The sequence below is a fragment of the Corythoichthys intestinalis genome, chromosome 10, assembly GCF_030265065.1.
Source record: "Corythoichthys intestinalis isolate RoL2023-P3 chromosome 10, ASM3026506v1, whole genome shotgun sequence".
Classification (NCBI taxonomy): Eukaryota; Metazoa; Chordata; class Actinopteri; order Syngnathiformes; family Syngnathidae; genus Corythoichthys; species Corythoichthys intestinalis.
This window is the reverse complement of record NC_080404.1, coordinates 46,919,237-46,934,597: the sequence shown is the minus strand read 5'-3', so window position 1 is coordinate 46,934,597 and position 15,361 is coordinate 46,919,237. Positions and strand designations below refer to the sequence as shown.

At 38.7% G+C, this 15,361-nt stretch overlaps 1 protein-coding gene across 6 annotated transcripts in view; it reads right to left on the bottom strand.

The window, feature by feature from the left end:
- si:ch211-195b21.5 (uncharacterized protein DDB_G0287625) overlaps positions 1–12,469 on the bottom strand; it is a 35,601-nt gene extending 23,132 nt beyond the window's left edge. For 5 of the 6 annotated variants that reach the window (XR_009064633.1, XR_009064634.1, XR_009064635.1 and 2 more), the window contains exons 1-4: positions 12,103–12,469; positions 6,251–6,393; positions 5,603–6,176; positions 4,597–5,176 (exon numbers count right to left, since the gene is read on the bottom strand). Coding sequence is in view for 3 of the 6 variants with exons in the window: in XM_057848315.1 (XP_057704298.1) it covers positions 4,597–5,176; positions 5,603–6,176; positions 6,251–6,393; positions 12,103–12,303 (1,498 nt within the window). In the remaining 3 variants the exon portion in view is untranslated. Of the gene's footprint in view, positions 1–4,596; positions 5,177–5,602; positions 6,177–6,250; positions 6,394–6,517; positions 8,076–12,102 lie in introns of those variants that run through there. The other variant, XM_057848317.1, reaches the window with a different exon arrangement.
- Between the last annotated feature and the right edge of the window lie 2,892 nt (positions 12,470–15,361).

Genomic DNA, 15,361 nt, shown 5'->3' with positions numbered 1-15,361 from the left:
GCCATCTTAAAGCAGTAAACTTCCCTGCAATGCTGTTGTAGCGAACCTTCCAAGCAAACCTAATTAACTTTTTATCTAAAATACTTCTAAAATACTCCTAAATCGGTAAAATATTGACTTGAATCTATCTTTAAAATAGTTTTAAAACTTTCACATGTCAAAAGTAGACAAAAGGGAAATGATGGAATAACGGGAGCAATTTTAACAACTTTAACGGTTGATTCACAACATTAAATTAATTGAATGTAGTTTAAAGCTGCTGATACAGAATGGGGACTGGAGTTTTTTTATTTAAGGTTATTTTTGTATATTTGTTTACTGCTATATGTTAACTTGATACTGAAATAGTAGTTTGGTTTCGCCTGAGAGTATTTTTGAACAATTTTGGAACTAATGTACAAAACTTTATTAAAAAAAAAAAAAAAAAAAAAAAGGAGGGGGGTGCATCAATAATCGTTTTATAATCGAATCGGAGCCTCTGAATCGTAATCGTAATCGAATCGTTAGGTGCCCAAAGATTCCCAGCTCTAGCTATAATAGTTGTGTATATAAGTGTATTGTGCAGTTTGTTGTATATTGAGTATTGAATATATGTATTCTTCTGTTGTACTTTCACAATATTAAGACGAGTGTCTTCCCATAAAACCAAGAAAAGACCAAGCCTTGTGGTTTATGGAAGTACATTCATTCTTAACTGGCTGTCGGCCAGTGCAGAAGTGAAACGCACTGTTTTGTTCATGTTATTATGAAAAATCTGGTGACATCAAAGGCAAATCTACAGTTGTGGTCAAAAGTTTACATACACTTGTGAAGAACATAATGCCATGGCTCTCTTGAGTTTCCAGTTATTTCTACAACTCAGATTTTTCTCCGATAGAGTGATTGGAACAGACACTTCTTTGTCACAAAAAACATTCATGATGTTTGGTTCTTTTATGACTTTATTATGGGTTAACAGAAAAAGTGATCAAATCTGCTGGGTCAAAAATATACATACATGGATCTGAAAAAGCGAATCATTGACTTGAACAAGTCAGGAAAGTCGCTTAGAGCCATTTCAAAGCAGCTGCAGGTCTCAAGAGCAACAGTGCAAACAATTGTTTGTAAGTATAAAGTGCATGGCACTGTTTTGTCACTGCCACGATCAGGAAGAAAACGCAAGCTATCACCTGCTGCTAAGAGAAAATTGGTCAGAAGGGTGAAGATTCAACCGAGAATCACCAAAAAGCAGATCTGCCAAGAATTAGAACCTGCTGGAACACACGTGTCAGTGTCCACAGTCAAGCGTGTTTTGCATCTCCATGGACTGAGAGGCTGCCGTGCAAGAAGGAAGCCCTTGCTCCAAAAGCGGCACCTTAAGGCTCGACTGAAGTTTGCTGCTGATCACATGGACAAAGATAAGACCTTCTGGAGGAAAGTTCTGTGGTCAGACGAAACAAAAATCGAGCTGTTTGGCCACAATGCCCAGCAAAATGTTTGGAGGAGAAAAGGTGAGGCCTTTAACCCCAAGTACACCATGCCTACCATCAAGCACGGTGGTGGTAGTATTATGCTGTGGGGCTGTTTTGCTTCCAATGGAACTGGTGCTTTACAGAGAGTAAATGGGATAATGAAGAAGGAGGATTACCTTCAAATTCTTCAAGATAACCTAACGTCATCAGCCCGAAGATTGGGTCTTGGGCGCAGTTGGGTGTTCCAACAGGACAATGACCCCAAACACACATCAAAAGTGGTAATGGAATGGCTAAATCAGGCTAGAATTAAGGTTTTCGAATGGCCTTCCCAAAGTCCTGACTCAAACCCAATTGAGAACTTGTGAACAATGCTGAGGAAACAAGTCCATGTCAGAAAGCCATCAAATTTAACTGAACTGCACCAATTCTGTCAAGAGGAGTGGTCAAAGATTCAACCAGAAGCTTGCCAGAAGCTTGTGGATGGCTACCAAAAGCGCCTAATTGAAGTGAAAATGGCCAAGGGACATGTTGCCAAATATTAGCGCTGCTGTATGTATATTTTTGACCCAGCAGATTTGATCACTTTTTTCTGTTAACCCATAATAAAGTCATAAAAGAACCAAACTTCATGAATGTTTTTTGTGACAAAGAAGTATCTGTTCCAATCACTCTATCAGAGAAAAATCAGAGTTGTAGAAATAACTGGAAACTCAAGAGAGCCATGACATTATGTTCTTCACAAGTGTATGTAAACTTTTGACCACAACTGTATGTTGAATCCACCACTATAGTTTTTTTTTTTTTAAAGCTCCAGTAGTTCAAAAACTCAGGTTATACATTTAAAAAATTATTTATTATCCGTTATCGATATCGGCTTTGAGGAGCAGGAAGTTATCGGTATCGGTTTCAAAAAATGGATATCGTGCACTCCTAGTAGTTTTATGCATTTATTATGAAAGTATTTATTGGTTAAACAGTGAAAATTTAAGGAAAACTTAGCATGTCGATTTACAGCGTGCGCCCCTAAAATTTTAATTAAGAGGCCACTCTGCCTCTAGGAAAAAATCTTAGTCTGTAGCCCTGTCTCTATGCAATTGGTCTGTGAATGTGTGCGTGAAAGGGTAAATTTGTGCTAATGTAAAATGCTTTGGGCATTGTAACAATGTAGATAAAAGCCCTATAAAAGTACTCTCCACTCCACCCCCTTCCCCCCAAAAAGGCTCCTGAACATCTGCTTTACAACATTTAAAGTAGAGCAGGGCGGTAAACCGAAAATTTACCGGTACCGAAATTCTTTACGATGACCGACGTCATTTTGACCATGACGGTAAATTCGGTAATTTAATAAAACAAAAAAATATAGTCTTTTCATCCCGCTTTGACTGTGTTGTTCAGCTATGTTCATTCCCCTTTAAGAAAGGAGACAGTGTGCTTACGTATGGAATCACGTGGTTATCAGGAAGCCAATCAAACGAGGCCGGTATGCTAACGCTAGCGGCTAACGCTACAAGCAAACGTGATGGAGTTTTGCTTAAGGGAGGTTTGCCAAACTTTCACCCGACATTAAATAGACTATTGGCGGCACCCAGACGGACTTTCACCCGTTGTCCTCCCTTGTTCTCACGATTTCCAAAGAGGATGCTTTCAATGCGTTCTACTGGTAGCCAAGCCACAGGCTAACGCTAGTGGCTAACGCTACAAATGAACGTGATGGAGTCGGATAGCGGCTCTAAACTAGTTGAAACACTGAAACACTGGATTGGTCTCTGACTGCACCTAGCAATTATTCTGCATTTCAGAAAAGTGGGATGTCGGACTTTTCCGACCTCCGAGTTGGAAAATATCATTGGAACGCCACTCGAACTGGTAGGTCCAAGTCGCCAAGTCGGAGAAAAAATAACTACCCCGACTTCCAAGTTGTTTCAATCTGACGTCACTGGACAAATTGGCGCTCATGAAAACGTATTGAATGATAACACAATAATGAAGTAAATCAAGTTTATTTGAGGCGCCATGTAGTTTTTTTCTCATACAGTGAATTATCTTTGTTGTGCTATGTTTTTATATTGACGATCAGCAAAGGATGTAACTAAAAAAAAAGGCAGTTTACAGTGTGGGCTATAACGCAGCTGGCGTTTTTCCTCTACTATTTGATCGCTCTTAGGAAGGCAGGTTCGCTGGAGGTCAAAATGTATTTGGATGGCCAAAATAAAAAACACCTCGTCGCGATCAGCCATCTTTGTTGTTTACATTTGCTTGGAACGCTTTGAGATCGGAACTGGTACCATCCGAGTGGGATAAATCCGACTTCCCACTTCTCTGGAATGCAGCATTAGTTTATCACGTTATTGTGTATCTCTTGTCTGTGTGTGATTTCTCTGATAGCTTTTGTGATGGTAAAGCATTCAGCATAAAGTACAATCTAACAGTGAATATTATAATTTAACCGTTTAATGGCCCCAGCTATTTTTCTGTATGTGCTTGATTCTGTGTCATTAGATCAATGCAGCTTTAATGTGTGTGTATGTATTAAAAAAATGCACTGGGAAAAAAAAACCCTGAAACCTTGCAGTAAACACTTGTGTTGAGTAATTATGTCACAGCAGCCATTAACAGTAAGTTGTCTTTTTGAAGTGTACTGTTCAAGCTGTAAGTAATTTGTGTTACAATGACGTTTGCACAGGCATATTGATTTTGACAACGTACATTGTTCAAGCCATACAAGCTGTTTTAAATGTTCATACTTGAATTCTTATTGTTTACAATACATTTTTGTATACTTAATGTTTAGACTGCATGTACAATTGTTAAATATATTAAATTGAAAGCTGGTAAATAAATCAACAAGAAACAGTTAATCTGTATTTCATGCATTGATTCAGATTTTCAAATTATATAACAGTCTGCTTGGGTGAATTTATCGTCATTTATCGTTATCGAGGTAAATCTGCTCAATTTATCGTGATACGTGTTTAAGGCCATATCGCCCAGCCCTAATTTAAAGTAACCATTTTGCAACCTTTGACCTTTCAAGAATTTAACACCGTTTTTGTGTGCTGTGCATGTAAACGAGAGGTGTGATAAATAATAAAATACTGACATTAAATTAAACATTGTACAGTATTTAACGGACTAGCCTTACCTTTGATGAGGGAATGTAGAGATTCCAAAGCATGCTGGACATTAGGGACCTTACACGTTGCCAATCCCAAGTAAGCTGCTGTCGAACTGAGAGGTGATTCAGAAGTAACCTGTTGGCCTGTCTCACTACTGTTCGTTTTTCCCAAACTGTTCAATATGTTTTTGATCTTATCACACTCATTGTTGTCTAGATTAGCAAAGACTGAGCTTGAGGCTGACAGACCACCCCCAAAAGGGAAATTTGTCTTATCATAGTAATGTTGTTGACTGCCCAGATCAAAGTTCTGCATTTCTTTACCCTTTTCTTTGACCAAGTCACCAGTCATGTCTGTTGTAGATGTTCCACCGTCGAGTTGGTTTTTTGTGTCTTTTTCATCTCCATACAAGAAGAGCTCTTCATCGTCAACCTGATCAGCTTTTGAAACCTCCTGATTTTGGGGCTGAAGCCAAGAGAAGTCACTGCCAACTCTTTCGTGAGGCAGTAGCATGCTGTCATTATCCAGAGTTTTTGAAGTTGTCAGTGTGTCAGAACTGTCAGGTTTCTGTTTGTCCGGCACACATTTTTTGCTTTCGTTAGAGTCCTGTAGCGAGAAAAGAAAGTCTCATTTGTTACCAATTGATAAAATCACATTTTGATTATTTTTATATGCAGCGTTTGTACATTTAAATACAGCTGTACCATGACTTCCGAGTTTCATTCTGTTACTACACTTATAATAAATGCTAAGAAATGCTATCATTCGTTTCCAGCCCCCCAAAAGACAACAATAATCACAAGTTGTCACATCGCGCTTCATAAAAACACATTGTAAACAATGAATATCGATTGAAAAGGGGAAAAAAAATGACATTTGTTCCAGACTTAGGCTTTTAATATCAGTATTGTTGACAACAATTGTCAAAATCAAATCAGCTAAATAAAGTATATTATGAAAAGCCTGCAACTTTATCATTAGTAATAGCAACAAAAATAAAAGCAGAGCAAATATAGAAATGAGATTATCTACCTGAATAGTTTGTGTTGCATCCCTGCGGGAAGGCAGTTTATCTTCCGTGTCTTTGTTCTTTAGGGCCATCTTAAGTCCTTCTAACAAACTACTGCCCATGAGACCAGTGCTAAAACTGTCACTGACTTTTTTTTCAATGTGGCTCAGGTTTCTTTCCTGCTTTTTTTCTTTGGCATGGCGTCTGTCCATACTGCTACTTCTTGATGATGACCGCCTTGGTCTGCTTTTGCTCCGTGCGTGACGTTTCCTCGTTGGGCTTCGACTGCGGGCCCTGCTTTTGCTTCTTGCTCGACTTTTTCCACGAATGCGACTTTTGCTCCTTCCCCGGCTTCGGCTTCGACTTCGCCTGCAGCTTTTGGCTCGAGATCTTCCGCGGCTACGGTCAGGACTTTTGCTCTTACTTTTGCTCCTGGTCAAACACTTCTGGAAAACGTGGTCCGATTTGATAGCTTCCTTCAGGATACTGGCCGACTTTAACGCATCAGCCAGGTTGTATGCCATGTTGCCTCGAAGATAGTCTGGGAAAGGTTTATTTGCAGCTATACATCTCAGGAATTCCTCTCCTGCACTGTCACTGAAAAACATTATCGATCAGCCGGTTGAATCATAAAAATGCTTAGATTTTCACTCGCAGATACGACCTCTTACCTGTTGTCTGGTGTATGGTGTTGAACAGGCGTGGAATTCCATTGGGAAACTGAAAGGTGTGATGGTGGTGCCTGAGAGGTAAGCTGCTGGCCTCCCAGAGTAATCACTGTACTACGGTCTATGGAGAATGAGCTGCAGTGGGGCTGAGAGTATTCAAAATTTAAGTTAGTAGTACTTTGCATGACATAATGGTGACAGGTAGGGCATGTAAGCAAAACTTATATCACAATCAAAAAAGGATCTTGACTTACAAATTCATCAACTTACCATTTGTCGGGATAGGAGCCTTCACTTGGTCATTTTTTAAAAAGGTATTATAAGGAGTTTTAAGTGTTATTACTTTTTTACACCATGCATGCTTGCTCCACACAGAGCCCCGGGTGACATTTTAACAGAGAATGCCCAACAAGCCCTTTTTCTTCCTTTCAATATCGTCTTCGAGTCCAACACTCTGGGCGTTCGGCGCCTATGTACGTCCATGTGCATCCCTGGGCCAGCAGGGCTGTTACACTGAGCTTGGCAAAAGCACTTTTCTAACCCACATAAGACTTCTTACAAACATTAAACAATCAAATTTGTCATTTTTACATTTCTGGTGCTTATTTGATGGGTGACAAGTAGGCCTGAACGATATTGGAAAAAACTAATGCTGCGATGTTTTTGGGGTTTGCGATATTATATTGCGATATTAAAAAGAAATACAGTGGTACCTCTACATACGATCGCTTCGACACACGAACTTTTCGACATCCGACGTAAAATTTGACTCGCCATTTGTTTCTACATCCGACGACATGCTCGAAATACGACGACAATGGCAGCACCGCAGACGAATGCACGGCGGATTTTCTTGTGTGACAAATCAACACTGGTTTCAGAAAAGGTTGGTACAGGTGGTGAAAAAAGGAAAAAGTTGACGCTTACCTTCTAAATGAAGATGCAAATGACAGAAAAATATGAGCGTAGGGTGGGCATCCGTGAAATGGCTCAACAATACATCTCCACGGTCCTCCTCCGACCATCGTTCGCCAGTCTTTATAAGTTAAGCTGACAATTCTTATTGTGGTAACATCTCCAGAGAAATCGCCAACTTCGCCACGTTTTTATCATTTATTTCACAACTTATTCAAAACAAAAACACCTTCTGTCTGCCGCAATTGACGGTGTTCTCAAGAAAACATTCAAAGTGAAAGTGAAACTCAAGCTCACCGGTCTGTCTCTGGCACGTCAGCCCCGCGGTGCGTTCAGGGTCAGCAAAAAACGTCCGCCACATTAGAACCCGATTCGTTACATTAATACAGGAATTATTATTATTATTATTATTCCGATTTTGATTTATAATTTATTTGTTTTGCTATGTGTAATTGCCATTTGTAATAGTACCAGCAGTATTTTTTAAGGATTTAGTGAAGGTTTTTGGGCTGTGGAACGAATTAATGGAATTATAATGTATTCCTATGGGAAAATCCTGCTCGACATACGACCATTTCGACTTACAAACAAGGTCCTGGAACGGATTAACTTCGTATGTAGAGGTACCACCGTATATATTTTTTTTTCTTAAAGAAATTTTCACCAGATGACTTGAATAGCTGTTTGGAAAGACTTTGGATGACTCACAATGACCAGTGTACAGTGATCCCTGGTTTTTCGCGGTTAATGGGGACCAGAACCCGCCGCGATAAGTAAAAAACCGCGAAGTTGCGCACCCCGCCCTCCAAATTTTTATTTTTTTGTGTGTGTGCTCAATGTATTTATTTAGCATTGGAAAGAGATACATATAAGGCATGTTTTTTTCTCACTTTTTTCCCCAAAGTATGATGTAAAAAACGTATATATAAATATATATATATATATATATAGATATACATAATGTATATATACAGTGGGGAGAACAAGTATTTGATACACTGCCAATGGGATTGGCAGTGTATCAAATACTTGTTCTCCCCACTGTATATTAATAAATGGTTTTAAGCACTTCAAATGTAATAATTATGATCAGTTTTAAACATAACTGTCCAACCAAATCATTTTTGAACAAGAATAAAGTACTGTAGTAGAAAAATGCTTGGCTTTATTAAATACTTCTGTTTATCTACCTTAGCTGTGACTTTTGGTGGACATGTTGAAATTACAAACTCCTCATGATCACTTCTGGCATTTAATTTATATGTCTCAAACGTCTCCACACACACACACATTCATTCCAAAGCGGCTTCCTTGCAGAAACTGTTTAACAAGTTAAACGATGATTGACAGCTACTGCGCTGTGATGTCAGCTTCTTTGGCAAGATCAAAGATACTAGCATCGTTAACTTTAATAAGCAAGTGCTGCAGTGACTGTGAGGTTCAAAGAGCTGGGAGAGGGAGGGTGTGAGGCTCTGCGCAGAGCAGAAAGCAGGGCGTATGTGGATTAAAAAAAAATAAAAACTATCGCACGTCCTTGCGATGGGAGTATCGCGCACACGCACATCGCGATGGCGATGTTTAAACGATATATCGTTCAGACATAGTGACAAGTATGCACACCATGCACCAGCTGCAATTACGTTTTAGGCCGGAGGTGGCAACAGCTAATAAAAAAGTGACCAGTGTTGTTAATAGCGGCGTTAGAATATAACAGCGTTACTAACGGCATTATTTTATTCAGAAGTGAGTAATCTAATTAATTACTTTTCTCATCTTGGCAACGCCGTTACCGTTACTGAGGCGGGAAAGGCGTGGATAACTACCGTATGTTGGTTGACTGACGCGAGAAAAGTCTGAGAAAGACCGACTCACGGAGACGAGAGAGCACAGCAGGAGTGGGGAGGAGGCAAGGGAGGGTGACACCGTTGCAAATACCATGCTACTATGCTAGGTGGCTCCAATAATACCTGACTGTAGCCGATAGCCTTTAAAACTACGCCCACATGATGCTTAGGTAGATATCAAATATATACAGAACTAGATGCAAATGACAGACACGGTTGCATCAGCAACATGTATAATAAAGAACTAGATGCGTTAGTAAACAGCTGGCATCTTAAAGCAGTACCCTTCTCAGGAAGGCTCTGTTGTAGAGAACCTTCCTAGCGAACCTAAGTAACTTTTTGTCTAAAATGCTCCTAAATCAGCAAAATCTTGACTTAAATCTACCTTTATATGATGAAATAGTTTTAAAACTTACACGTCAAAAGTAGACAGAAGGGAACTAATGCAATAACAGGAGCAGTTTTAACAACTTTAACGGTTGATTCACAACATTAAATGACTTCCACACATAGCAAAGGTTACTATCTAGTTATCGCAATATCAGCAATACCCCTGTGTCGAGTTAAGTTTAGGGTAAAGAATTGGGCTTGTCCCAAAATACCCTTTAAACCTCACATTGTGTTGTTGTTTTTTTTTGTTTTCTTTTTTTTTGAGAAAAAAAAAGCATGAAAATTATCACCAGTTACTTTGCAAGAAACTAATTACCGTAATTTTCGGACTATAAGCCGCTACTTTTTTCCCTTCATTTTGAATCCTGCGGCTTATTTGTTGATTTACTTGGGTTAATAGTAGGGCTGTCCCAAACGACTAATTCTCTCCCGATTAGTCAGCCGACTATTTTTACGATTAGTCGACTAATCTAATAATTTTTAAAAAATTAAACTTTTGTTTTTGTTTACTAATTTAACAATGAAATTTTTGTTGACGCTTATCAATTCACAAAAAACATATTGGAACACTTAAATTATTTATTAAAGTATAAATAAACACATAAATAACAATAAATCACAAATAAACAATTAGTTCAAACGCTGATAGAATCTACTAGTGTAGCATCCCTGATTGAAAAGGTGGTCTCTTAAACTGATGGTTTACAACTTTTATTCCATCCTTGATGTAATCACACCATAAGAGCTATGGTGCACACAAATAAAACAACACAATTAGAAATTAACAAAAACGTTTCACCTTTTTCCTTTTAAACCTTATTTATATATCAATGAATTGCCTTTACCTTAATTTATTACCTTATCATTGACAATCTCTCCCTTGAGTGCAATCACTGTATATACTGTATATATTTATGACCTTTTAACCTTATATAATTTTCTATACCATAAACCATAACATGAAATAAACCTTTCAGTTAGCATTAAGGACAATACTAATAGCACTTATAGGCCCATTGTCAATGAAACATTATGATTCAGTAAGGCGACAGCACCCTCTGGTGTACAAAAAAAAAAATAAAAAATTTACAAACGGTGACGGCGCTTGAGGTGTTTATTCACGGCCGACCTGCAGCCAAGCTTGGCATTGAACAGACAGGACAGAAGAGTGTACCCTCCGTTGTTTCTTTGAAATAAGTCAATGTTTTGGACACTCTGGTGCGCTTTTTTTGGCACAATCTTTGAACTAAGTCAATGTTTTGGACACTCTGGTGCGCTTTTTTTGGCTTTGTGCCGCTTTCCCCGCTTGCATACAGAGCATCCGACATTCTGAACTTTCCACGCATGTATTTTTTTTAAACCCTTCATTAACCGTCGACGGGATGTTGTGCTCGTCGACGGATTTACGTCATCGATGACGTCGACTATGTCGACTAGTCGGGACAGCTCTAGTTAATAGGTAACACTTTATTTAACAGCAGTTTAATAACACTGTCATAAGACCGTAATAATAATGACATGACTATCATGGGTGTTACTGAATGTTTATGTTACTAAGTGTCATTCAGCAAATTATGTCGCTAACACCATTTATGTCCAGCTTGGATCTTTTACATCCATGCATAAGGGAGATAATTTGCCGGTTAACACTAGATGACATCTGTTATAAGCCTTCATAAATGCTCATGACAGTGTTATGTCATAATTATGATTGTCTAATGACAGTCTGATGGCGCCACAGTCAAATAAAGTGTTACCAAATACCATAACTAGCAAATAATGAAACAACTGGAAACGTAACTGAAGAAATAATTAGCACAGAAAATGAATTATGATTGTTATGTACATCTGTAGCGCTGCAGGGCATGCTAAGAGGAATGTTGGACAACAACAGTGCTAATAGCAGGTGGCAGCAGAGGTGGACTGTCTCCCCCAAGGGAGCAGTGATGACCAAATGAAGCTTCTTGAAGCAATGAACCAATTGTCTGTAAAGCTTTATGGTGGTGGTTCATTTGGTCTTATGACAGTCGTATGATGCCGCTGTCAAAAGAAGTGCTGTATCCCATAATACACTGAGGACAGCTGCGGCTTACAGTCCAGTGCGGCTTATCTATGAACATTAACAAATGCCATTTTCGTGCCAAATTTGATGGGTAGCGGCTTATAATCAGGCGCGCCTTATAATGCGAAAATTACTGTACTCTTACATTCAGGTAACTGAGTTACTAACGCAATTTCTTTTTGGGAGAAGTAATTTGTAACTGTAATTAATTACTTTTTAAAAGTAAGATTAACAACACTGAAAGTGACAAACTATAAAGAACTTTTAAATAAAGTCAGTCACTAGATGAAATGTGATTATGAAACTGACAAGAAGAGCACACAAATCACTGATTTATGGTTCATCAGAGGCACTGCTGACCCCCATTTAACATAAGGTGGTTAATTCTGAACTCTAGTTTGAGGGAGGGAGTGCACCCATGTGGTGCCACATTATGATGTATTTTTTGTTACCGCTTTGCACGTCCTAAAATCACTTCATTAAACATGTCATCCAGGTTATAGGTTACTTTAATGGAGTAAAGTGTTTTGAAATAATTTATCATGTTCATGAGCTAGTATTATGGTCACTAAAGAGTAGACACCTTTGGGTCTCTCCTTATGCTAAGCTAAGATAACAACATCAACATCGTGTTCTGTACGTACATTCATAAAACTGGGTTCTGGAGGCCTGTGTAGAAATTGGTTTCCCGGAGGCGTTGAAGATGAAAATGGTCCGGACGGTCCAGGAGGTAAATGTCTCGGAGGCAGCGGCACACCAGGAGCTCCCACATTGAACGGTGGGCCGCGAGACGACGGCCTACCGAAGGATGGCCGATTACACGGATTTTGATTGGGTCGGTACATTATAGTGTTTTGATCAAGCAATAAAAGACGAGACGCGTTGGCTCAAACGGAAAACATTTGAAGTTTACAAGTCTATCAATTGCGCAGTTGCAAATGCATTGAGCACAAGACACACACGACAGCCAACAACAGACTCTTTTTCTACGTATAAACCGGAGCGCAATTCACAACACTGCTCCCTACAGGATAGGAGGGTACTGTGTTATTTATATTTTAAGTGGGCTGTTTATTCTATTCAGTAAAATACCGTCGTTTTTAAGCGTACACAAGACGCTGTAATTACTACAACCTGCTGTTTTGTTAACCCTTTAAGGTCTGGGCCTATTTTGTCTGATTTTGCATGCCTTTGAAGTTGCCTTTATATTTCAAAGAAAGAATTGTTTACGATGGCCTGGGTGTCCCCTGCCTACTGCCCGAAGTTAGCTGGGATAGGCTCCAGCACCTCCGCGACCCTCGTGAGGAATAAGCGGCATGGAAAATGAATGAATGAATGAATGGTTTGGTCCCTTTTTTTGTGACACCTTGAACTTCATGTCCAAACTGTTGTTTCCTTCACTGACCAATTATAAATCATCATTTTGGGCCCAAAAAGACCAAAAATTCCAAAATCGTTTTGTCAAAGTTTTTAATATTGATGTCCAATTGACAACCAAACATGCGTAACGAACCGTTTTGAAACTTTGTAATATTTATTCAACATGTTAGGATGAACATTCAACCAAAAAAATTTAGAATAAATAGTCTTATATTTGACAATTCAACATAAACAACAGGTATAGCCATAGGCGTTTTTTGCCTTTATACATGCTCTAGTCAAAACAGGTTATATACAGCAGGCAGAACAGTGAAAAAATATATACCATCTAACACAAAAAGTGTTTAGAGGCCATCTCTTTATGAGTTTAGGTATTGCGGCCCATCACTTGATGAAAACTATGTACACACAATCAAGCTTCTTGAACACACATTTATATACACAAATTGAGAAGACTGATTGTGGGAAAATATTTATATATATATATAACATTGGGGGGAAAAAAGTATTTTCAAAAATATTTACAATAAACAAGTTAATTTTTTTTCAGGCATGCCACTCCGAAAAGCAGTTTCGTCCTGGAATTAGACACAGGGCGACATCACACAGCCCACACTTCCATGGGGTGTCGGTCCTCTTTCCACCCTTCCGCCCTTCCATTTTCATTTCACTTTACTTTCATTGTCACTATAAATGTACATGAAAAAAAGTCAGTATTTATGAAAATAATAAAGTATAAAAAAATATATATATATACAGCAATAAATAATAATGGAAATCTATATATATGACAATAGAAAGAATACCATAGCTGAATATGTGCTACATCCCTAATCTTCATATAGAAAGAAGAACACCACAATTATAAATTCCTGCCTTGGATACACACAGTGCACGTACGACTTTGATCTGATATGCACATTTTATTATTATATACACAAACACACACTTATATTGCATCAGAATTAACTTTGTCTTGCAATATCAAAAGAAACTTTCAAAAGAAACTTTTTCAGCATCAAAAAAAAAAAGTGAGTTTGCTTACCTCTGCTCGTCGATGGCGTCACCCACGTGTTCAAATCCGTCACTATCTTCACTCGAGGACTCTTCCGAAGAAGACGATGATGACGAATTTGGACCATCCTCTTCCTCAAGTTGATCAAAAAGCACAATTGCCTGCGCTAAATTTAGTTTTCCGTTCATTCTCAAAGTCACACAAAGTCGCTGATCGAGCCACACGGCCGTCGCTCGCCACCTCGCTGCTTCAGAACACTCCTCCCTCTCGTTCGGTGGAACCTCGCACGGCAGTTATATTTATTTAAAAAACGCATTTTGTGCTTCCACTGTGACTTCGAAAGGGTTCGTTTGATTTGTGTTTTTTTCATGGAGCTTCTGTTTTGAAAAAGGACAAGAAATGATGGAAATATAGACATAAACAAATGATCCATGCAGCGTTTTAATGTTTTTTTGAGAGGACAATAAAACTATAAAACTTAAATGACAATATCTCACGTTTTAGTTGGTCGATTGACTTCAAATAATAACGAGAGTAAACCGCAACTTCCGCACTTTAAAACGAGACCAACCAACGGCATGTGGGTGACGTAATTAAAACGTGAGGGCGCTTCAAAGACGACGTGCGCTGAGGACGCGCCGGCGCGTCCTTCGACTCTCAAGGGTTAACAGCTTCTCCAAGTTTCAACTTAATTGGACGTCTATCTCCGACAGTGGCATTGATTTAAAAGTGCTAACGTTGAAATTGTTGAGGATTACAATTTTTGTGTGGTTATTAACAATAAATGTGTTTGGGTTTTGGAACCTCATTATTATTTCTAACAGGGGCGTTACCAGGGGGCAGTGCCCACCCTCGGACATGCTCTGCCCATCTAACGGCAGTCTGGGCACCGCGTATGGTATCCCATTCATATAGTACTGATGTGTTCTAAGTTTTAACCTTTGTGTTGTTACCTCCTCTTTCACCTAAAAAAAAAAAGAAAAAGAAATGAAATATTGTTTTTTGTTCCTAGGAGGCGCTACACACATGTACGCATATTTTGATTTTTTTTTTTTTTTTTTTTTTTTACATTTTATCAAAGTTTTCACCAGTGTTCACCAGGCTATTGAGTTTGGTAAGTTTTGAAGCATTCTGAGGGGGTCAAAGTAGGGCTCAAAGAGTCGGCGGGACAAACAATTACTGCTAGGGGGCGCTACATAGTGTATTTGGAATTTGTCTTTACAAGGTATCAAAGATTGCACCTGTCTTGACCTGCCTGCCGATTTTGGTGCATTTTGAAGCATTCTAAAGGGGTCAGATCGAGCTCAAAGGGGCTGCGGAACAAAGAATAACTATAATAATAATAATAGTAAAACAGAGGAACCACAATAGGTTACCTACAAAAAAAAAACATTGTCACCTGCATGCAAAAATGAATGAAATGAAAAAAAAAAAGTATATTTTTATAATGGGTCAAAATTATTTTTAAGCAGCTGTCTAAGGTGCTCGTCACATGATCCGTTTAAAAA